The sequence below is a fragment of the Felis catus genome, chromosome A3, assembly GCF_018350175.1.
Source record: "Felis catus isolate Fca126 chromosome A3, F.catus_Fca126_mat1.0, whole genome shotgun sequence".
Lineage (NCBI taxonomy): Eukaryota > Metazoa > Chordata > Mammalia > Carnivora > Felidae > Felis > Felis catus.
In genome coordinates, this window is record NC_058370.1 from 18,041,221 (window position 1) to 18,064,998 (window position 23,778).

A 23,778-nucleotide genomic window follows, 5' to 3' on the forward strand; every position below is an offset into this window, starting at 1 on the left:
GACCTAACCATTCTATAAACAGTTCCATCTTCCTGGAAATACCCTTCCTCCTACTCCATCTAAATGCTCCTTGACTTTATAACTCAAGCATCATAGACTCTAGGCCACCTTATCTGTCCCCCTCCCCACCCTTCCCCCCTGAATATGGTCCCACTGCTCCCTGTGTTGCCACAATACCATTTATCACTCCAGAAGACACTAGAGCCTAGTGGTTATTAATGGAGGCTCCTAAAGTCAGACTGCTTGGATTCTCATCCCATACTCAACTATGTAAACTTGAGCAAGTTGTCTAAGCTTCACTTTCCTCATCCTCAAAACAAGGATAATAATGCTTCATAGTGAGGATTAAATAAAATAGTCCACATAATGTACTAGATCAGTACCTGGCACATAAGTGACCTCCTGCTGTTTAAGTGGTAGCTCTTATTATTTGTTTTATAAGCTCCTTATCTGGCTCTCTCATCAGACATTTGGGCTGGATCAAGATCTCATTTGTCTTTCTATCTCTGGTACTTAGCAGGGAGCAGGCACACATAGTAGGCCCTTGAGAAGTTTTTGCTGAGTTGATGATGGAAAGATGGATGAGTAAATGATAGATGGATTGTTGGATTAAAGTTGGAAGATGAGTGGATGGATGAATAGATGAGTGTGTGGGTAAATTGCTAAGTGGGTAGATGGATGGATGGTTAGATGGGTGGAGGGATGGGTGGTTGGATGCATGCATAGATGGATACATGGATAGGTAGAAGGGTGGATGGGTAGGTTTATGAGCTAGATGGATAGGTAGATGATCAAATGGATGGTTAAATGGACAGCTCAGTCCTGTTTAGTATGGAACAAAGGAAAGTTGTGCCTCGCATCAGTTTTGTCAGCCAGCTGAAAAGAAGATTGTGTAATATGTGATTTATTAAGTTTGGAGTTGTTTTTTTTTTTTTTTTCCTAAGCACAGCTGTCTTCCTGCTCAAGATTTTTGGTCTCAGGCAATCTGTTACTTACAATATCACTGTATCCTTGTGAATTTAGACCTTCAGTAAAACTTCTTCAAGCCTCAGAGAAAACACACATGTATACTGTGTTTTGGCCACACAGAAAAGAACTATAATCCTTGCCCTGGAAGACTTTGCAATGTAATTGGGAAAAGATACTCAATAGAAGTTTGTCAGTTGCTGTTAATCTGGAGTTGCCTTAAAGCTGGGTCAGGGATAGCACTGGCTTTTGATAACAACCAGGATAACTCAGAAAAGCTACTTTGAAGAGGTGGTTTGAAGATAGGGTAGTGTGTTGTCCTGAGGAGGTGGCCCAACCATAGGTAAATCCTGAAGGTTGGAAGCAGAGAAGCCCAGAAGGTCCAGAATATTGAGTGCAGCCTGGGGCCCAAGAGCACAGCCTGGGGCTGCTGATGGTGAGGAAATCTGGCTCAGGATGGAGGCCTTGCCATTGCCCCCAAACTGCACAACAGCAGTAGGATCCTCACTATGAGTGAGGAGTGACCCCTTAGAGCCTCAGATACCTCAACCAAAAATGAGAAACATAATGCCTGCTCCATGAGGTTATGGGGAGGATTAAAAGATTTAAGGCATGTGTCATATCAATGCCAGACCCACTGTGCTGCTCAACATACACCTGTTTCTTCCTTCATATAGGCAGCATAGGCTGGTGGTCAAGTACGTGGGCTTAGACCCATGTTGTTGTCCAGCTTTAGAGCCTCATTGCTATCAAGTCCAGTTACTAGCTGCAAGATCTTAAGCATGTTACTTAACCTTCTCTGCCTCAGTTTCTTCATCTGTGGCTGATAATAATACCCACCTGTCAGGGTGGTTGTGAGGAATACATGAGTTAATATATGAGAGCCTAGAACAATGCCTGACACATAGTAAGTGCTATGCAAATATTTTCTCTTCTTTTAATACTATTTTAAATATTCCTAAAGAGGTGAACACTTTGTTCCTGGTTACCGGAGTGAGAAGCAGCAAACCTTATATGTATGGATAAGGTGGGGGCATAAATTCCCCTTTACTGAGCACTCATAATGTCAGGTGTTTAGCTTAATATAATTTACTTAAACTACTTTATATATTATATATCATATATAATCTGAATATGATTTAGATTAATCTAATATTAATGCCCACTTTTGGGAATAGGTAATTATCACTCCCAACTTTGACATGGAAAAACTGAGACTCAGAGATACCTAAATAGTGACTTATCAAAGACATGTAGTTAGCAAGTGGTGGTGCTGGGATGCTAAGACATCACATTTCCACTCCGCAAAGATGTTTAGGCTGGCAGTCACCCATGCCATTCACCATGGTACATGGATCAGGAAACACAGGGCCAGGGGGAGGAACATTGCCCAGAATGTCACAGTGAGCAAGTGAAAGTTCTGGGATCAGAACTCTGCGCTCTCGATTCTCAGCCTGCTTGTTCTTGACAGAATGGGGAACATACATGTCTAGAAGTCTTCATCAAATGGATCCTGCACTTTCTTCCCCAAGGAATCAAATTTCCAGTCACGGGACCACAGAGCCAGCAATGAAGGAGAGGAATGATCTCCTTACAGCATGAACCTGTGTGGTTGGTGGGAGGGATTTGGTGACTTACATGGGCTCTTCCACTCCCACCCATCACGGCAGGGAATTCTTCAACCCTTTCATCATCTAAGGTCCCTGTTCATCTGACCCAAGACACTGAACAGTTTTGTGAGTGAACAGATCTTGCTGCACTGTGGCTCATTTTCCCCAGCCCAGCTTCACAAGCAGGCATGGAGCTGCTTTTCTGCCATGACTTCTTAGCTCTCAGAGTCACTTATCTTCTGTAGCTGGAGTTGGGCTCTCCTGATAAATAAGAGAAAGCCTAGAGATCACCTGCCTAGAGGTCACCCTGCTTAGAGGCTTTGGCCACTTCGAACTTGAGAGGGAGAAATTTGAGGCTCTGAGGACATGTTCCCACCCTGCAGATATAAAACTGTATCTTCCTGTGCCAAGCAAACTGGATAACACTTGCAATTAACCAAATAACTCAAGAGGGAAGGGAACTTTTCTTGCCTATTCAGATGGATATTTGGGGACCTTAATTATCAGCAATTTTTCTCAATCCACAAATGTGTCACTTAGTGCGGCTAAGTCTGTAAGATAAAAGCATTCCTATTTGTTTTCCTACAAAATACAAAAAGTTATAACAAAGGGAATATCGTGGACTTGTTTGAGATTTTTATTATTTAGAAGCCAAGAGCTAGAAGGGACATCAGAAAGAGATTGCAGGTAGTGATTTTTCAAACATTCTTTTGGAGAGTGGAATTCTTAGTCATGTGACATTTTAAATGAAACTCCAATTTATAAAAGAGGTAAAAATGGAGAAGAAGTGCTTGCTGGCTTTCATGGATAAGCAATCCTACCTGCTCAGTTTCCCCCATCCCATTTCAATGAGGCTACTGTACAGAGCCCCCAGGATCCTGCACACAGTTTTTAAAACTAATGGTCTGGTTCAGCTCATCTGAGGATCAGATAAGGAAATAAAGGCACAGAGAATTTTTTAAGGTTGTAGTCTATTTAGATTGAAAGTTGGAATTCCTTTCTCTTCGTCCAGTGCTTTTTAATGATGAAGTTTGAATTTTGTTCCAGTTATCTACTGATATAGGTAACAAACTTGAATTTTAGTGACTTATATTTCTTATGAATCTATGGTCTGGTTAAGGCTTAAAAGGAATGACTTGTTTTGTTCCATGATACCAAGGGTCTCAATCGACGTAATCCAACTGGTGAGGGCTAGCTGGATATCTCTCTTCATACAGTTTTAGGGTCTCTCCACAGGATCTTTTCAGCATGGCTACCTCAAGATACTTAGACTTCTTACATGGAGAGTCAGAGTTCCAACTCAGAGTTCAAAATACCCAGGCAGAGCTACAAGTCTTCTTCCTCATCTATCCTAGAAAGTCCCAGAATGTAATTCTTACCACATTCTTTTGGTCACATAGGGCCATTCCCGCTTCAGTGTGGGAAAGAACTACACATGGGCATGCATACTGGGAAGCGTGGATCATTGGGGAGCCATCTTTTTTTTGGGGGGGGAGCCATCTTGAATGCTGCTACCTGATTACCTTGCTTTTGGCAAGACCTTACCTGACTTATTTAAATAGGTTCTGATGCAGTTTGACCTGAAACAGAGAACATAAAGTCATTATGGCTTTCCTTAGATCTTAAGGGAACTGTCATGTGAAGAGTGGTAGAATAGTTCTAGAAGGCCACAGAAATATGACCCAGGACCAAAAAGTTGTAATTACAAGGAGGCAGTTTTGACTGACTATAGAAAAGGACTTATAAACAATTAAAACAGCCAACATTAGATGTGGCTTTCTCTGCATGAGTAGTGAGTTTCTCCATCATAAGAGAGGTCTCTCTCATTCCTTCTACCACTGGAAGTATTTGATTCTCAGCAAAGATGATTAGGAGAGAAACTTGCATCTCCTTGAACTTTGGGATGCTGAAATACTATGTACATTTCTAAGAATCAAGATTTCATATAAATCTAATTCTTGTTTGTTTGTCTTTTCTTTTTCCCCTTTTTTGGACATTTCCTTCATCTGACTGCCCATCAATATATAGAAGAAATGCTTATTCCTACTCCTATTACTTGTAAGTATCGACCCGGGGAAACTTTGCTTCGTGCCCTGTAAGGGAACCTGTAGCATGCATTTCCTGCACCAACCAAGTGTCTGTTGGTTTCTCATACTCACTTCTGTCTAAGTCATCTGTAGCCCCAAAGTTTTTATTTCCCATAGATGTTTTCCATTTGAAAATGCACTGTCATTGTTGCATTGTTGATGTCTGTTATGTTTCTTCCATCTTGGACTCCTCCCTCCCTGTCCCCCCCTGCCTTTGTTTGGAGTTGTGAAGGGCTGTTTCTCCTTTGGCAGTGTCGTTTTAGAGTTAGAAATCCCCAAATTTCAAGAAGAGGTCAACCTAATCCCCCTGCAGGACTTGCAGACATAAAACAGAATCACAGATCTCAGCAACTTCAGAGCCCATTTATGTCTACTTGGGGAATGTGTCGCCTTAAGGGGCTCAAAGGTTAGAGAGAAATTCATTGGCTGTTTCCACTATTTCAGCAAGTCTACAGGGAAATGGGACTTTACCTAGAACCAGCTTCATAGGTGACAGAAACATCCGAGGTCTTTGGGCTGGAATTATCTCAGTCTGGTGTTTGGCAATAGTTATCTCCTGTTATCAATGCATTTTGTTGGTAGTTATGTGTGGGCTGTTGCCTGTCAATTTTTTTGCACTTTCTAAATAAAAATGATGATTTTTCTCATTATTAAATCAGACATTTTGAAAACATGAAGGTAAAGGGAAAGAAAAACTACACGAATAGATCCTTGGTATGAAAAGTTAAAACCACTGAAGTAACCCCATATCCTTAATATGCATTTCCAGTGTTTGAACATTGAGGTCCAGAGAAGTGTGTGAAATCACACATCCAGTGGGATTAAAACTCGGAATGTCTGGCTTCTGGCAAAGTGTATTGTCCATCATTCCATGTCTAGCTCTACCCCGGCATACCCCGCCTTACAAGAGAGGCCATGCCTGTTAGTGACCATCTGCTGAAGCCTTCACAGACGCAGATTTAGCCAGCAAAAGGCTCTCCCACCCCTTCTGCTCAGTGTTTCGGTCTAAGGTCAACAGGCTAGGCACTGAGTAAATAAGATTCTGGTGCCACCACCATCATGTTCTATAGGAACCGATGGACCCCACCATCAACACTGAAAGTACCAGAGAACCTGTTTTGTTTGTTCATTCACTCATCTGGCAAACATGCATTGAACATGTTCACTATGTTCCAGACACTGTGGATGGAGAGATGGCCAGGACTTTGAGCGCTACCTTCCTAGTGTTCAAGCCTGTCTGGGGACTAGTGTAAAATCAAATGCTTGAAATGTTGTCTGAGATGCACCTATATGTACTGTCCTATAGAGGCATTTACTCGGGTGACTGATTTTTTAATGGGGCAGGGGATAGTTACCAGTGTTTGTAGGGATGGATTTGCCCACTCCTGAAGAAACAAGAATTCTAAACAGAGGGAACCGCATCTGCAAAGGAACAGGGGTTAAAATGATATGGGGTGTTGTTGCTGTGGTGAAGAGAATGAGCTTCAGGAATCATGCAGCTCTGGGTTCAAGCCACATCTTTGTCACACACCAGTTATGAATCCTTGAGGAAATCCTCAGAACTCCTTGAGCCTTATTTCTCTTAACTCTAAAATGGGAGTAACAGTGCCTAACTCAGGGAATGAGGGATTTTATAAAGTGCCTCACACAAAGTTGGCACTAATGAAATGTTAGTTTTCTTTATTTCCTTTTGTAGAAACCATAAGGGGTCAGGAAAGTAGTGGTGGCCCCTGGGAGCTCCTCTGGCCTTCGAGAGGTTCTTCTGGCACCAGTGTTCCACAGTAGTTACAGGCATGCGATGACCCATCCCTGTCTCTGGGCACCTCACCTCCTCCGTCTGTTAGACAGTGTGCATAGCACTGTCTTTGGATGCCCACTTCATGGCAGGCACTGTGCTGGGTAATGTGGCAGAATCCAAGATGCACCGTGCAAGAGTATAGGAGACAGACTAGCAAGTACTTGTAGTTCGAGGTACAGTGATAAACAGTTGTGCAGTTGTGCAAACTTAGAGTTCTAAGTCACAGATTTATTGAATGTTTATTTCTGAGAGAGAGAGAGAGAGCAAGAGAGTGCACACAAGCAGAGGAGTGGCAGAGAGAGAGGGGGACAGATGATCCCAAAGCGGGCTCCTCACTGACAGCAATGAGCCTGATGTGGGGCTCAAATCACGAACCATGAGATCATGACCTGAGTGCAGTCAGACACTCGACTGACCGAGCCACCCAGGTGCCCCCTAAGTTACAGATCTTAGCGTGTGAAGCTCATGCCAGCTGGGGAACTGAACATGGTTGAAGATTCAGAGGACGAGAACTGGAAAGGCAGACAGAGAGGTAGGAGCAAAGCTTTAAGAACCAAGTCCATTGCAGAAGGAAGATTTGACAGTAGAGATGCAGAGAGATGACAGTGGAGAACGTGAGCGTGTCCCAGACATCTGAGCATCAGCAGTCATTTGTGCAGGTCATGGGGTGGGTTGAGGGACAAAGCCAGCCTAGAGCCCATGAGGAGGAGGATACTTCTTTTTAACCACCAGACCCTAAAGCAGAGGAGAAACATGAGAGTACTTGAAGGGTGAGAAAATCCTGGGCACTTGTATACAACGAAGTAGAGGAGTCTGTGCAGAGGAAGAGGCTGAAGATGCTGGTGGGGGGTGGGTGGTTAGGGGGAGGGCACGTCTGGAAGGGAAGGTCTGGAGGCAAAGTGGGGATAGGGAGCAGCCTCAGAGGGGAGGCATGACAGGTTCTGTGAGACTGTAGGATGGAGAGATGAATGTAGGTGGAGAAAAGGGAACAAAAAGGAAATGCTGACACCTGTGATTTCCAGATTCAGAACTCCATTCTTAGGTGTAGACCCCAAGTGGGTGCTTTCAACCTGCCTGGAGAACCTCAGTTCTGTTCATGGACATCAGTACCTTGCTAGGGACAAGAAGTGGTAGCTATTCCTGGCTGACAAGGACACCCTTGAGGCACTTCTGTCTTTGCCATCCTGGGTATTTGCCAGCTGGTCAGAGCTGAGAGCACTGGGCTGCCAGATCAGAAGTAGCCAGGGGATTAGAGTGAAGAGGGACCAACAGAGTGCTGATAATGACCAGGATAAACAGAGCTGTAGACCAAAGGAACTGAGACCTAAGGACAGAGAAGAGTCTATAATGGGGCCCTTCATTGTCCAGCACATGCTAAAAAATAGGGAGATAATGTGAGTTTTGTTGTCAGGCCTAGATCCCGATTCTATGTCAGACTGTTCAGACCTTGAACATACATGGAACCACTCTGAGCCTCAGTTTCTTCATCTGCAAAGTGGTGATAACAATGTTAACTCCCCAGGTTTTTGCGTTTTTGCCAGGGCTGGTGAGAGGGTATACGTAGAGTGGCTACTACAAAGTAGCAGCTATGATTCCTTACATTCCGAGCTAACAGAAATGCCTCTCTAGAATGCCTTTTTGCTTTTCTCTATAGTAAAGAAGCTCCCAACCACTTCAGTGTCTGCTTTTTAAAAGGATATTAAGAGTTGGAATGTGTTCACGGATTAATTCATCTCAAGGTGTGTGATGGGCACTGTAATTGTTTCAAACAGAGACATTTTAGTGTAGCAGTTCTTGAAAAAGCACTAAGTTGTTTACCAACTGTTCCAGCAGAGAGAGAGCACTTAACTGTTCCACTTAGCCTTAGGTAAATGCCTATACACGTGTCATGGAGACAGAAAACAGTGACCTGGGCTGGGCCTTGTCTGCAGAGACTCTGGAACTCTTGAGTTCCCATATCCTTCCCATCTTTCCCCATTCCAGCATATTTGAATCCTACATCTACCCTTCAAAGGTCAGATCTAACAGTGCTTCCTACAGGAAGTCTTCCCTGATTCTCTCCACCCACGGGAATGGTGCTTTTCTCTGAACTCTCACTGTAATTACTTGGTATCATGGGCAGGAAGGGGCAAATGTGTCTTAAGAATATTTCTTGTTCTTTCTGGTTTTCCTCATGTGGATGAGAAGAGCAAGATGATATTGAAAGCCATAACAGCTGAAGTCAACAGGGAGATGGTCTGTTCTCAAAAAGAAAAGAAATGGCAACGATTTTTAGCTACCTCCAGACCCTTTCCCTTCCTTGCTTCTCTATCTTTAAGGCAACCTTTGCTCCTGTGCAGCCTCTGGGTCTCAGTTGACTAAGATGTAAAGTGGGGACTAAAAATGGGTACCTCGCAGAGATCTTTCAAGGATTCAAGGACATAATAAAATGCTTATTATGTAGTAGATCTTCAACCAAAGTAAGAAATCACCTCCGTTGGTCAGTGCATACACTTTTTCACATCATAGGCTGTTGCAAATCAGGTATTGTTGCCTCAGTACATGTAAAGAGGAATTTAAAATGATTATATCAAGAGATACTCAAAAAGCTTTTTATGTAATTCATCAGCCACTTCAAATAAAAATGAAGAAAAGATAGGAATTGAAGGAAACCGTTTAGAGATGATAAGTATCAATTACCAAAAGCTGACAGCAGACATGTTGACAAGCGGAAGGGGAAGGTGTCACCATGAGGGCCAGGCAGAGATGGCAGCCATGTTGCTGTGCAGCCAAGGGGAGGACTGTGGTGAGAACTGATTCCTGCCCCCTCAACCCCCCGGAGCAGCTCAGTCCCTTTGAAAGTGCAGCCTGGGAATCTGCATCTTAGCACATACCTCAAGTTCTTATTTTGCATGCCTACTTTGAGAGCAGCTTTTCTCCTGACACCCTTACATCACCCCGATACAACTGTCCCTTTCTCAATATCACACCTTTGCACTTGGCCCTCTTCCTGGGATGCCTAGCCACCCTCTGTGCCTGGAAAATTCCAACTGAAGGGGGAAATTGCCATTCGTATTTAGGCAGACTGTATCCGTGTCCTCACCTTTGTTGTTGCATCCAGCCTTCATTCCTTTGTCCCCTGACTCACTCATTCACGAACAATTCTTAGGTTATTCTGCCCGTGGTGTATTTGCACGTCTGTCTCCTTGTTGACAAGGACTGTGTGTTACTCATCTTTCATTTCCTGATGACTAACTTGGAGCCCAGAACAAATCAGACATCATCAGACTGTGTCGATTACTTGAATGAGTGCACCCAGGTGGGTGTATGTGTGAGGTTGCTACCCCCATTTTGTTTTCTCTCCCGTTGAATTATGCTTTTCCATTCTCCTGAAGATAGTATCCATCTTCATACATTTTTGGTGTATGGTGACGGGGGGGGGGTGTCTTTCGGATCAGACGTATTTTTGTAATTTTATATTGGTTTTAGGTTTAGAAATGTTGTACTTGCATTTCACAATTATAAATGCATAAAATTAATGAATACTGCCACAACAAGATAGATATAAATGCAGTGGGCTAGATCATGTGCACAGATAGATTTGGATAGGGATTGCAACTGAATGGATGCTTTATTGTTCACTCTATTGAATTAGAGTCTAAACACATCAGTCATAAATACCAAACAGAGCAAATCTATAAGTCAGAGGCTCTGCCAACTTAATCAAGGAAGATACAAATGAGCATTTCTCCTCCAAAGAAGATAGAAGATGTGCATACTTCAGTTTTAAGTTTATACTTTAAGTTTTAAAACCCAACTAGGTTTTAGTGATGCCTTGAGGCTTGGAAAGGTCTGCCTGTGATTCTGCTTCTGTTCTGTAAATGCATTTGAACTTTGTAAAGCAGGTAAACAGGAGTATGGGGAATACTGCTGACAGAAAGCAGTGACATACCAAAATGTGGTTGGAAAGAGAAGTTCTCGTGGAGAAAGTTACGATGTGCTACTCACAGCTCCCTTCACGAATGAAGGAATTTGGGTGGATACCCCGTAGTGTGATTATAAGAGCAGAGGGTAGTTCTATTTTTTTATTTTTTTGAGGCACCTCCATACTGTTTTCCACAGTGGCTGCCCGAGTTCGCATTGCCACCAATAATACACGAGGGTTCCTTTTTCTCCACATCCTCACCAACACTTGTTGTTTCTTGTGTTTTTGATTTTAGCCATTCTGACGGGTGTAAAGTGATACCTTATTGTGGGTTTGATTTGCATTTCCCTGATGATGAGTGATGTGGAGCATCTTTGTACGTGTCTGTGTGTCTTCTTTGGAAAAAATGGATAAAGAGGTTGTAGAAGTGTATGTGTGTGTGGGGGGGGGATATAAAACATATATGTATATAAAATGGAATATTACTCAGCCATAAAAAAGAATGAGATCTTGCCATTTGCAACAACATGGATAGATCTAGAAGGTGTAATGCTAAGTGAAATAAATTATCTGAAGAAAGACAAATACCATATGATTTCACTCATGTGGAACTTAAGAAACAAAACAGAAAAAAAGAGACCACCAACAAAAAAACTTCCTGAATACAGAGAACAAACCACTGGTTACCAGAGACGAGGTGGTAGTGGGGATGGATGAAATAGATAAAGGGGATTAAGAGTACACTTATCTTGGTGAACAGTGAGAAATGTATAGAATTGTTGAATTATTATGTTGCATACCTGAAACTAATATAATACTATATACTTCAATTTTTAATTAAAAAAATTGTTTTTTAAAGAATGAAAGACTTACTCCCCTAGTGACCAGAATTACTGCTGGTAGACAACTCTTGGCTGACAGCCCCCTTTGGGATCATTTTCCTTCAGAGCTGCTTCATCCAAGGTCATCCAGTAGCTATTCAATACAGGGGTGTGAGAGTCACCCCAGCTTCAGAGCTTCCCATGGGGTTGCCTTAAGTCTTCATTTCCCATGCATCACCAAGTTCCCCTTCCACCCACTCTTTCCCTTCCCTTCCCTCACCTGTCTTTTCCTTTCCCTCCCATAGATGTTGACCCCAGAAGCGCCTCCTAGTTCATCTCCTGCCTGTCAGTCTCTGTCTCAGAGTCCAATTCTCAAGGAACACAGTCTGCCACATTTCCATTGGCTTCTCTTCCATTTGTCCACTGGAGACAAGTGGATTTGAGTATGTGGCATGCTCCTCCCCTGCACGTGCACGTATCATTGCCTGTGGACCCTCTGTGTACCAACTAATTGGGGTCACCACTTGTTGCCTGCTGATGATAAGTAAACTCTAAAAACTTCATCCTTGGGCACTCATTCATTCACAGGCATTTGCTCTTCTTTGGGCTGTGGGCATCACCATGCATAGCTCTCGCCTGGGGGAGCTCACTGTGCATCACAAAAGTGACTGTAGCTTTTGCTGGACCAGCCAGAGGAGAGAGCGAGGGTCAGAAGTGCCCACCACCATGCTCCTCAAGGCCCTCCAGGGCAGGATGGGTTTAATTCTGAAAGCCCTTGCCTTTAGCAAGCATCCCCAGAGTGGAACAACGCTTTCAGCTAGGGCTGTAGCAAAGATAGGGTCCTGAGGGGCTCAAACTGGAAAATGCCTTTCTAAACGTTTCAGTGTAGTGCTTTTAATGGAAGGAAGTGCTTTAGTTAAGCTCTGCAATGTTGATAATGATGATAATGATTACGTCGTGTTTGTATATACAGCTTTACCTCTTCCAAAGTGCTTTCCCACTTAGTGCCTAGGTGTCTGGTTGGGCTTGGAGGCACTTAGCAAGGTATTATTGGATGGATGCCTATGCCGTGCAGGAAAGAGCCCCAGCATCCTGGCTCTGCACCTTCAGGAACTTGACTGAGTCCCACCTTCAGTGTCTTGTCTGTAAAATGGGGGTAATAACACCTACATTGCTGTTTCGTGACATATTCTTTCATTCATGAGCATTTACTGAGCATTTGTTCTTTTGTGCTAAGTACCGAGCCAGGCGTTAAGTATTTAGAAAGAAATACTCTTCTTTCAGGAAGCTCACAGCTTAAAAGGCAACTTTCACATATTAAAAAGTTATAAAATAATGTTATATATACTTGGAAGAGGAGAATGAAGACATGGCAGAGGGAAGAAGTCACTGAATCTGCTTTGAGGAAAGACACCTCTGGACCAACTTAAGAGGATGCCTCACCAAAGAAATGATACCCACATTTCTCTTTGGCCTCACTGTCTAGAAATACACACACACACACACACACACACACACACACACACACACGCATGCACACATTGTATAACTAAATAGATTACATGCTGGGGAATGAGTTGGGAACAAAGAAATAGAGTAGAGAGGGAAAGAAAAGACGAAGGAGAAAGTGTGAATCCCAGTGCCACTACTTAGCAGCTGTGAATCCTGAGCGTTCTGAGTTTGTTTCTTATCTGTATAATGGGAATTTTAGTGCTCACTTCATGAGATTATCTTAAGAAATTAAATGATATAATGTCTGTGCCAGGGGAATGGTTGTCTTTTATTAAATGGCAGAACTGAGCTGGGACATAGCCGTGGTGGGTGGTGTCGGGGGTTGGGGGAAGATAGAACTTGTAACTTCCAAATGTAAGTTAAATGGAAGAAGAATTTGCCCAATAGAATGAAGAGGGTCTATTGTAGATAGTGGTTCTTAAACTCACAAAATGTCTCCCTGAGTAATCGGATAAGACATGCCTCCTCCTAGCATCTGTCCATGCGGATATTGGTGAGAGAGGTCAGAGTCAGTTAACGATTCTGGCCAGCGTCACGAGGGTGGACAAAATCATTTCAACACAAGAACACTTTGTAGACCAGTGGTCAGAAAAAAGCCTGGGGTTGTTAGCAAGTCTACCCGTGGTTATTTCTAAAATAGGAGCTGGAGAGTGACAGGTCTGTCACTACCAAAACCTTTCTTAAAAGTGGAAAGGGTCTCAGAATGCAGAAGGGCCACTCTGTTGTGACCAGTCCCATTGTCACATTAGGAATGTCGCCTCCTTCCTGGCCACAGAGTTCAGAGTGTATGTTTGAGGAGGACAGCGAGGTAGGGAGAGTACCATAAGTCACAACTCATAAAGACTGGAGAACTGATTTCATTGGTCTCAAGGGTTGGCTAGACATTTTAAAGTTCACCAGGTTACTCTAATCTGAAACCATGGCTAAAAACCATCCAACTGAGAGACCTTGAGAATCCAGGGTCATGGAATATAATCATTTGGAAGATAAGCACGAGGGCTTGTTCTGGCCACTTAACCTAGAACCTCAGTTGGGAATTTGTTCCCACTGTATCATCAAATAGACACAGCTTTGGTTATGCTAATGGAAATCGAGTTTGGAAGGCAGAGTCCAAAGAAGACAGAGCCCTATTTGCCAACACTGTTTCCTTCCTTTAGATATTAAGGTAGACAATCTGTATGCTATTCACGAATGTGTAGACACCATTTAACAAATGGCAAAAATGACCCAGGCACATTTTAAAATATTATTTAATTTATCATAACCATCATTCCTCTTAGTGGTGTTGGTACCACTGTGAGGAGTAAAGACCCCTCAGCCATCATCTGTCTCCTGGGAAATAGGTGTTCATGAGCCTTCTCTTCATCAGTGAAACCTCAAGGAGACCAGTACTTCTGCTTGTGAAATCTGATTTTTATCAGAATAAACATTGTTTGAGCTTCTTTCTGGAGCAGTTTTTAATTCCAATGGCTTTGAACCACTGGGCAAAACATTCTAAAAGGGTGGGGATTGTTGGGTATATGGCAACCATACAGTTTTTGTTTTTGTTTTTGTTTTTAAGTAGAAGTATTAAAAGACCCAGTTTTTAGGGGGAGTCTTGACTTTGTAACAAGTGAAAATGTGGTTTAATAAGGTTATAAACCAAATCGAGCCTTAAGATTAAAGAAGGCTTGTTTTGTTTTGAAAAATAGCTTAGCGACAATGAACGTTTTTAGAAATGAAGAAAAGCTAAGATAGTCTGCATTTTACTTTATTCTGCCTTCCCACATCATTTATGACTTGGACATCTGATGAAGAGAGAGCTTCTAGCGAAACCTCTAAATTCAGATACACTTAATAAGGGATCTCATTCTATTCTTTTGTGTTGTCTTTGCTTTCTACAGCAAAACTACTGTAAAGATGTGGGATGTAAGGTTTTTTCCAGGAGATCAGTGGCTGGCTCAAAGTGTATGCATCCACTATATTACTATGCAGGTGTAGTAATCTAAGCTGGGAGCAATTTGCTCAATAAATTATACTTTTATAATCTCATCTCTCACCTCTTAAGGGTATTAAACAGTGCTTTTGCCTTAGCTCTCAATTGTGAGAAAAACCATGCTCAGTACCTAGAAGCAATATTGTAAAGAGAAGAGCATGGACTGAATTGGTGTTTGAATCCTGCACTTGGCCACTTTCTTTCATTTTTTAAAAAATGTTTATTTATTTTTTAGAGAGAGAGCGGGGGAGGGGCAGAGAGTGAGAGGGAGTCATAGGATCCAGCACAGGCTCTATGCTGACAGCAGCCTGCCTGGTGTGGGGCTCAAACTCAGGAACTGAACTGTGATATTATGACCTGAGTCGAAGTCAGACGCTCAACTGACTGAGCCACCCAGGTGACCCTGGACTCTGCCCCTTTCTAAGCTAACCTGAGCCTGTGTTTCCTCATCTGTCAAAGGAGGACAATGATACCAAAATTGGAGGGTTGTCTTGGGGATTTACCAAGGATTACATAAAATAATACAACACGTGTACAGCATCTAATTTTGTATCTGGTACATGGTTGGTGCTTGGTACATTGCAGCTATTATTGTATTTTATGTTATATGTCTACTGGTGTTTTGCACTTTAGAAAGTGCTTTTATACAGATCTCTCCTATAACTTTCAAGGCACTCCAGTGAGGAAGTATCATTAAATGCAAGGAAATGAAGTCTCACCCAACTGAACAGGGTCACAGGCTACTTGAAGAAAGAAATCCATGGAACAGAGTTACCAGTGACTGGTACTGTGTTCTCATGATGGATTGAGAGGTGGTTGTGACAGGGATCAGGCAGCAGAACTGGGAGGAACTATGCCCTCTGAGATCAGATGGAGTATGCCATGAGCTAAGTCCAGTGTTGGTCACTGCCTGAAAGTATATAACCATTGTTCCAAATTATAATTGGAGAAAAGAAGAGAAAAACACCTGTTCCCACCCCCTTATTCCATTAAGTACACTCACTGTCTAAATGGGACAAGACTCAAACAGGAAAAAGGTCATTCATCTTTCTCTAGCTGTAAGAAATTTTATAATCTGAATTGGAGGAATAAGGACAAAGATTAAAGGAAAGATAAGGTCGGGGTGATTTTTGTTATTTCTTAAACGGGCTTTTTGAGTCCCACTTTTAATTTTTTAGAGCAAACTTTTGTTTCTTAACATGTTTTTGTTTATAATGTCTTACAAATAAAGTTGTGCTATGGAGAGGATTTTATTCAAATTCAGCTATGCCAGACATAGAAGAATAACATTATATAAAAATGTACCCAGATGATTATGATATTTAGCATGACAACAGGTGTCTGGTTTCATTTTCTGGACCGTTAAGGTTTGAAAGCTTCCTCCCCCCCCCTTCTTTCTTTAAAAATAAGTATACGATGAGTTCGAGCCCCGCGTCGGGCTCTGGGCTGACGGCTCAGAGCCTGGAGCCTGCTTCCGATTCTGTGTCTCCCTCTCTCTCTGCCCCTCCCCCGTTCATGCTCTGTCTCTCTCTGTCTCAAAAATAAATAAAAAATAAAAAAAAAATAAGTGTACGATGGCATTTTAGAATCAGATGTTGATACCTGAAAGAAATCTTGCTTGGTTTTGATTGGGCTTGTGTTGAATCTATAGATCAGTTTGGTGAAAATCAACATCGTAACAGTATTGAGTCTTTTGGCCCAGGAATATGGGGTTGTTTCTCTGTCTGTATGGGTCTACTTTCATTTGTTTTATCATCCACGTGTTGTTCTCAGTATGCAGGATCCCTGCATCTTTTGGTGGATTTATACCTGAATGTTTCATTTTTCCATGCTATTTAAATGGCACCATTTTTTAAATTTCATATTCTATTTGTTCATATATGGAAATATAACTAACTCTCGTATGTTAAAAATTATTGCACTTGGTAACACAAAAAACAAAGACAAAAAGATTTCAGTTGGATAAAATAGTAACTTGTTTCAAGCAAACAGGGCTATTGCGTGAACGAGGGATTAGACAAGACAAATGGATAAGAAAGGACAAACGTGTGCGTGTGTGCACAGACACACTGCAACATTGCACAGCCATAAAAAAGGATGAGATCTTGCCATTTGCAACAACATGGGTAGACCTAGACAGTACTACGCTAAGTGAAGTAAGTCAGACTGAGAAAGATAAATACCATATGATTCCATCACATTTGGATTATTTAAAAAAAAAACAGACTAATAAACAAAAAGAAAAATCAGTCCTATAAATACAGAGAATAAACCGATGGCTACCAGAGAGAAGGGAGTGGAGGGAGGGACAAAATGAGTGGAGAGTGGGAGATATAGGCTTCCAGTTGTGGAATGAATAAGTCACGGGAATACAATAAAATAGAGATTATGGTCAATGATACTGTAATAGTGCCGTATGGTGACAGATGGTAGCTATACTTATGGTGACAATAGTATATAATATACAGAGAAGTTGAATCACTGTGTTGTACACCTGAAACCAAAGTAACATTGTGTGTCAACTGTTCTCAAATTAAAAAAAGAAAAAAGTTGTATGGAAACCAATTTGACAATAAACTTCATATATTGAAAAAGAGAAGAAAAGAAAAAAGATTGATTAGGCTCACCCAGGCCAGGTACTTAGCAAGGTACACACTACATACCCAAAATGTTAGTTCCATCCGTGTTGCCTTCTCACATTCTGTGTTGCTCTGAAAGCCAGGCTCTATTCCATGAGTGGAGGTTATGGAAGTTAGAATTATGTGATGGTTAAGATGTTAAGACTTGGTTTTAGGCAGACCTGGGTTTGGATCCTGGCTCTACCATGCACTAGCCGTGTGCTCTTGAGTATCTCTCTCACCCTCTCTGCTCTTCAGTTTCCTACACTATAAAGTGAGGATGATTGATACAAGATAGGGTGCTGACTTTACCAGAGTACAGTTCCTGGCACCTAGCAAATGCTCAGTGAGCATTAGCTACTCTCATTGTTGCTTTGTTGTTGTTGTTATTGTTGTTGTTGTTGTTATGTTGCAAGGAGGAAGATGCTGGAGAAGCCTAAGTAAGAAAGGCCTTTCTAACAATGCTTGTCCAACAATAGACTAGGTTGAATGTGCGGTAGTGAGCCTCCCATCACAGAATAATGGACCACTGTTATCTAGGCTGTCCCAAGGGAAGTCAGGCTTCCCAGAGAGTTTCCCCTGTGTCAAAGTAATGATTCCCCCATGGCATCAGAAGCAAGTGGCGGTGGTGGTGCCAGTCTCCCTGGTCACCTAAGACATTTGACCCACAGACACCAAGAGCTTGGAGGAGTAGACAGAAATGGCATCCACGAAAAAATGAACACAGACCAGACTTATCTTTCCATCAGCTGCAGTTTATGATTGCACATTAAATTCAATTGCTTTCCTTAGGAGTCTGGTGTTGAGACCCATCCTCTCCAGCCCAGTGCCATCCATTCTGGCTTTCCCCAGGAGTGCAGACAGACCAGCCGCCTTCCTAGTGTACGCTAATTAATTTATCTCATGCTTGTGATTTTACGGTGCTTAAGTGCTGGAGCATTTCTGTTTGTTCTTCTCCCTGCAAAGCACCTCACGTTACATAAAGACCATGAATCTCCATTGCAAACGCCGTCTGTCTTGGGCTAGGGAACAGCCCGCCGGCAGCCTGTTGTCTTGCTGGCTCTGCCTCTTACAGCCAAAGTAACACATCCATTAATTTATCCTTAATGACATTTTGACATTCCAATCAGTTCATCAGATGTGCCTTATGCAAGTCTTCTCCCGCACGGCCGGGCCAGGGTGCCAGGCCACTCTTGATGCATAATGCATGAAACCAGTGCAGTGCAGGGTACCCTCTGACAGACACATCGCGTGATTCTCACAGCCCTGGCTCCCCGAGTGATCCACACTGATGCCTTCAGCAACGTTTTCCTCTGTGCTTCCAGCTTGCTGTGCTTAGGGGAAGCGGGTCAGTTCAAAGAGAGATGTCCTGGCTCAGAAACATACATGCAACTGTGCTATCTGAGGAGAAGTGATAGCGTATCAAACCCCTGCCACACTCAAAGGATTAGAGAAGCTTTAGTTCCACCAGTTCAGGTGCAAGGAAGACCTATGACAAAACCTAACATCTTGAATTTCATTACCCTGCTGCTACTTAAAAATAATGATGGCAAAGACATTCTGATAACAATGGTATCAAAGAAGAAATGAAAATTATCCTTAATACCCTCCATATAACACGTTAGCATAGACACGCTTCCTCACAGTGGTAATCACAGAGTACACAGTTTCATTCTCTGGGTTTTTTTTTAACTTAATGTAAGCCAGTTAGCATTCTTCAATGTTGTTACATAGTTTTCATTTTTAATGGCACTCTATCATTTTAATAGCTGCATAATATTCCATCCGGGGGATGCACCATCATTTACTGAAGCAATCCCCTATCGGTAGACATTTATGAGGCTGTGACTGATGGTTTGCAATTGAAGAGAAGCTGCAGAGAAGGCTAACAGGAAGAACAGGACTCTGCAGGCTGAAGAATCGGGGCTCCATTCCCTCCCGGTCCCTTTACCTGTTTTATGAGTTTGGGATTAACCTCTGGGCCTCCGACTCCTCACCTATAAAACAAAAGAAATAATCACTCCCTTGTCATGCTGCTGTGAGGGTTACAAGTGTTTTCAAGGTATGGAGCACATGCTGGTATTTCCTACATGTTACACTGTTATATTCACCTGTCTGTACCAGTGGTTGTAGATCAGGGGCAGTACTGCCCTCCCCAGCCTCCCTCCTGGGGACATTTGACAGTGCCTAAAGACATTTTTTATTTGTCATACCTGGGAACGAGAGGCATTCCTGGAAGGTGGTGGGTACAAGCCACGGAACCAGATAAACATACTGCCATTCACAGGACAGCCCATGCGGCAAAGAATTCTCTGGCCCCACATGTCAATCGTGCTGAGATCAAGAACCCCTGCCATACACACAGCTGTTTTCCAATGTCCACGTAATACATGGATTTTTATTATTATTTCATTAGGATAAAGCCCCAAGAAAATGGAAATGCTTGAGTAGAGAGTATATTGTGCTCACAGGCAGTTCTAGGAGAAATGAGCTGGGGTTGGGGATGGGAATAAGGTTTGAGGTGACTGATGGAGAATAGACAGCAGGTAAGTAGTATGTGCTCCACAGTGGGGCCGGAGATGACATTCCATAGACCAGTTCTCCAAGTATAGTTCCAGCATCTCCTAGGAACTTGGAAATGCAGATTTTCAGATCCTACCTCAGATTCACCAAATCAGAAACTCTGAGAGTGGAGCCTAATCATCCCTGTTTTCAACACGCTGTCTAGGTGATTCTGGCGCACCCTCAGGTCTGAGAATCTCCATCGTGCACCATCCGTAGAGAAAGGCCCTCCTGTAGAATAATAAGAAGGACCTGTTCCAGTACAGACACTTGGTGCAGAAATAGATTAAAAGTGTCAGGTCTAAGTCATGGGGATGCTCAAATATGGGACAGAGCAACAATAAAGGAATTAAACGTGTTACTCATTCATTCATTCATTTAGTCAGTAAACATTTTTAAAGCTTTTACAACGTTGTGCCAAGTGCTGAACTAGGTGCTAGGGAAAAGTGAACTAATGGATGTTATGGAAGCCATTATAATGAAGGATGGTGAGAACAGCAGGAAGATGACTAGGAGATGAAATGTAGGTAAAGTATGTCCCATCAGGGAGAGATCAGAAAAGCCCTCCTGGAAGACATAGTGCTAGAGGCGGAACTTAAAGGGCTTGTGATCTGTTTATACGTTAATTCAGCAGGTGCTTGTGCCAGCAACTGTGTGAGGCCCTGGGGAGTGGGAAGCGCCCAAGGCCAGCATGGCCCCTGCTGGTGTGGTCACAGTCTAGCAGGGGAGATGACCCCGGGGGCTGGCCATCCAGCAGGCCATCGTGGTTTCTGGAGGGAGCCAAAGGCCTGTAGTGGGGTGGGGGGAGGGGGAGAAAGAGAGGGCCCTGGGTCAAGGTCTGAGAAGAGGAGTGGGCACAGGGATGTGGAGTACAAAAGGTGGTTCAGTGAACTAGGGAAGGAATAGCTGCAGAGCCTCAGGAAGGAGGAGAGATGGTTTAGAAGAGTTTAGTGAAGTCTGAAGGCTTTGTGGTCATCCATCCATCCATCCATGTATAGGCTGGTTGGGTAGAACAGGCAGCCCAACCCAGGGCATCCAAGAGGGCATGGACAGGAGACATAGTTCAGCTCAGCCTCAGCTCAGAGGAGAACATCCCCATCTAGGGACCCGCCTCTCTGGGAAGAGGCTGCCTGGAGACATGACAAGTCCCTGTCACTGGAGTTGACAATCAGGACCTGCATGTCCACTTGTTGGGGGATGTTGCAAGGGACCTTCCAGCCATGGTGGGAGAGTGTCTCGAGAGCCCCAAAGGCCATTCCAGCCCAGAGAATCCAAGACTCTGTAACCTGTAATGAGGGTCAGAACAGGACCGGGAGCAAAACATCTGCCCGAGAGTCTGGCTTGGTTTGTGGTTGTGTAAGCAAGGTATGGATGGAGTAGGGCAGGGTGCCGGGAGAAAAAGTAGTCATTTTGGTTCCCTGGAGTGTTCATCTCGGGGAGAAGATCAAACACAAAATTAAGGTAAAAATAAAGCAGGGGAAAAGCATGCAGACTGCCAGTGTGAAGAAGGGAGAGAAAAAGAACTGGCATTTGTGGAGTGTTTCTTATGTACCAAAGACCATGCCAGGAATGTACGCTTACTATTTCTAATCATCGTAGTCACTCTGTGAACAAGGGCCTATCAAATACCATTTTACAGAGAAGGAAACTGAGTCTGATAGTCTCAGAGACGGAGACGCAAGTAGGATTCAGCAGCTTGTTAGAATCAGGTTAGCCTGGAGCCACAGTCCATTTCCACGGAACCAACAGCAGAGGGCTGTTCGCTTTGCCCAGAGGTTCAGAGCTCAGTGGCCTGAAAGCACTTCGGGAACTCAGCACTGTCTCAGCCAAAGATTCTGTCCTCACTTTCCTATGAGGCAGTTACTCCCTTCTCGTTGTTTATTATTTAACAAACACTTAACACAGAGCTTATCTGGTAGGTGACACATCCTGTCGTAAGTTCATTAGTATTTGTAAGTTAGTAGCTATTGCAAACAGTTGTCATAAGCATTCACTGTAAGTACCCCCTATTTTATTTTATTTATTTCTTTTTTCAACGTTTATTTATTTTTGGGACAGAGAGAGACAGAGCATGAACGGGGGAGGGGCAGAGAGAGAGGGAGACACAGAATCAGAAACAGGCTCCAGGCTCTGAGCCATCAGCCCAGAGCCCGACGCGGGGCTCGAACTCACGGACCGCGAGATCGTGACCTGGCTGAAGTCGGACGCTTAACCGACTGCGCCACCCAGGCGCCCCAGTACCCCCTATTTTAAAGATAAGGAAACTGAGTTGTAAAGAAGCTAAACTGTCCAAGGCCACATAGCTAGTAAATACTGGAGCTGGGACTTGAACCAAGGCACTCTTGGCTCCAGAGCCCATGCTGTTCCCTCTGGGTTCTGCTGCAGGGTCCAAGAGATAGTGTGGCCATGTGGGCAGTGGGAGGAGGGCCTAGCATCTGTCTTAGGGCTTCTTCTGCACTGGTTCCCCTGCCAGCCTGCTAGACGATGTTCAGACTAAATCTGACTCTGTCCTTTGTGAAAAGAGCATAATACATAGGAGAGCCCACCTGGGTAAGAAAGAGAGAGGGGCAGCCACAAGGAAGAGGGAAGCAGAGGCAGACAGGTAGAGTCATACACATGGAGAGCAAGACAGCAGAGAGATGGAGGTGACAGGCAGTGGCTGGGATCCTTCAGTCTTTCAAATTGTGGTGGCATCTGCTGTGGTTATTTCTATAACTTCGCCATTCCATTGGAAACACATAGAAGCCCAGGCTAGGGTGATGGGGGTGGAGGAGGAAGGACCCACCAGCTATGTTCTAGAATCGGTACCCAAAAGAAGTAATGGGCTGACCCAATGTGCATTGCCTGCAGGATGTGAGCAGATGTGAGTGTGAGCTTTCTGCCTGCACGTGTGTGCATATGTATGTGAGTGCGTTTTTGCCTGGAAAGGAAGGGACCCAGCTGAGAAAGCTTTGGGACAAGGGTGGATACATGTAGGTCCTTGGCTAAGCATGACACAGCAAGGAATCTTAGAGAACATTCAGAAGCCTGACTGCCTGAGTTTGAATCCCAGCTCTGTCTCCTAAAGCCTGGGTGACTTTCCATGAATTTCTTCCATGCTCTCTGCCTCTCCCTCTCATCTGTGAAATGGGGATGTGTTTACCAATCTCCTCCAGTATTTAGGAGAATTAAAGGAGCTAACACATTGTGTTTGTAGTAGCCTTAATAGTGCCTAGCATGGAATAAGTGCTGTTTACATGTTTATTAAATAAATGAAATGGATTTGGGATTTAGTATTTCATGGGTCTTGTATTCATTTCCTAGGGCTCCATAAGAAAATACCACCAACTGGATGGCTGGGGGGAAAAAAAAGAAAACAAACAGACTTAGTCTCTCACAGTTCCAAAGGGTAGAAGTCTGAAATCCATATGTCACAGGGTCATTCTCCCTCTGGAACTCTGGGTAGAATCCTTCCTTGCTTCTTCCAAGTTTCTGATGGCTGCTGGCAATCCTTGGCTTCTAGTTGCCTCACTCCGTTCTCTGCCTCTGTCATCACATGCCTTCTCCATGTGTGTCTCCATCCAAATTTCCCTTTTCTTATAAGGATACCAGACCAGTTGGAGTAGAGCCCACTCTGATGACTTCATCTTAACTTGATTACATCTTTAAAGACGTCATTTCCAAGTAAGGTCATTCACAGGTATCAAAGGTTAGGACTTTAACATATATTTTAGGGAGACACCCTGCAACCAGTAACAGTCATTTAAATAGCATCTGTTACTGCCTTGGTTCTAAGATGCCAACTACCCCCTGTAGAGAAATCAATACCCAGTAAGGGGAAAGGGCATGTCTCTGGTAACAGGAAGATATTTGGACCCCTGAGGCTGGCAGCCAAGTCACCTGCCTCCTGCTCCTCCACTTCCACAGGTGAAGGATGATAGGGACT

General features: G+C 43.5%; 1 protein-coding gene across 14 annotated transcripts in view; it reads left to right on the forward strand.

The window, feature by feature from the left end:
* PTPRT (protein tyrosine phosphatase receptor type T) overlaps nt 1-23,778 on the forward strand; it is a 1,064,810-nt gene that overhangs the window by 895,582 nt on the left and 145,450 nt on the right. For 9 of the 14 annotated variants that reach the window (XM_023251232.2, XM_023251237.2, XM_023251233.2 and 6 more), the window contains one exon: nt 4,605-4,634. The exons of the other annotated variants lie outside the window; for them this stretch is intronic. In XM_023251232.2, the coding sequence (XP_023107000.1) occupies nt 4,605-4,634 (30 nt within the window). The remainder of the gene's footprint in view (nt 1-4,604; nt 4,635-23,778) is intronic. 14 annotated transcript variants of the gene reach the window in all.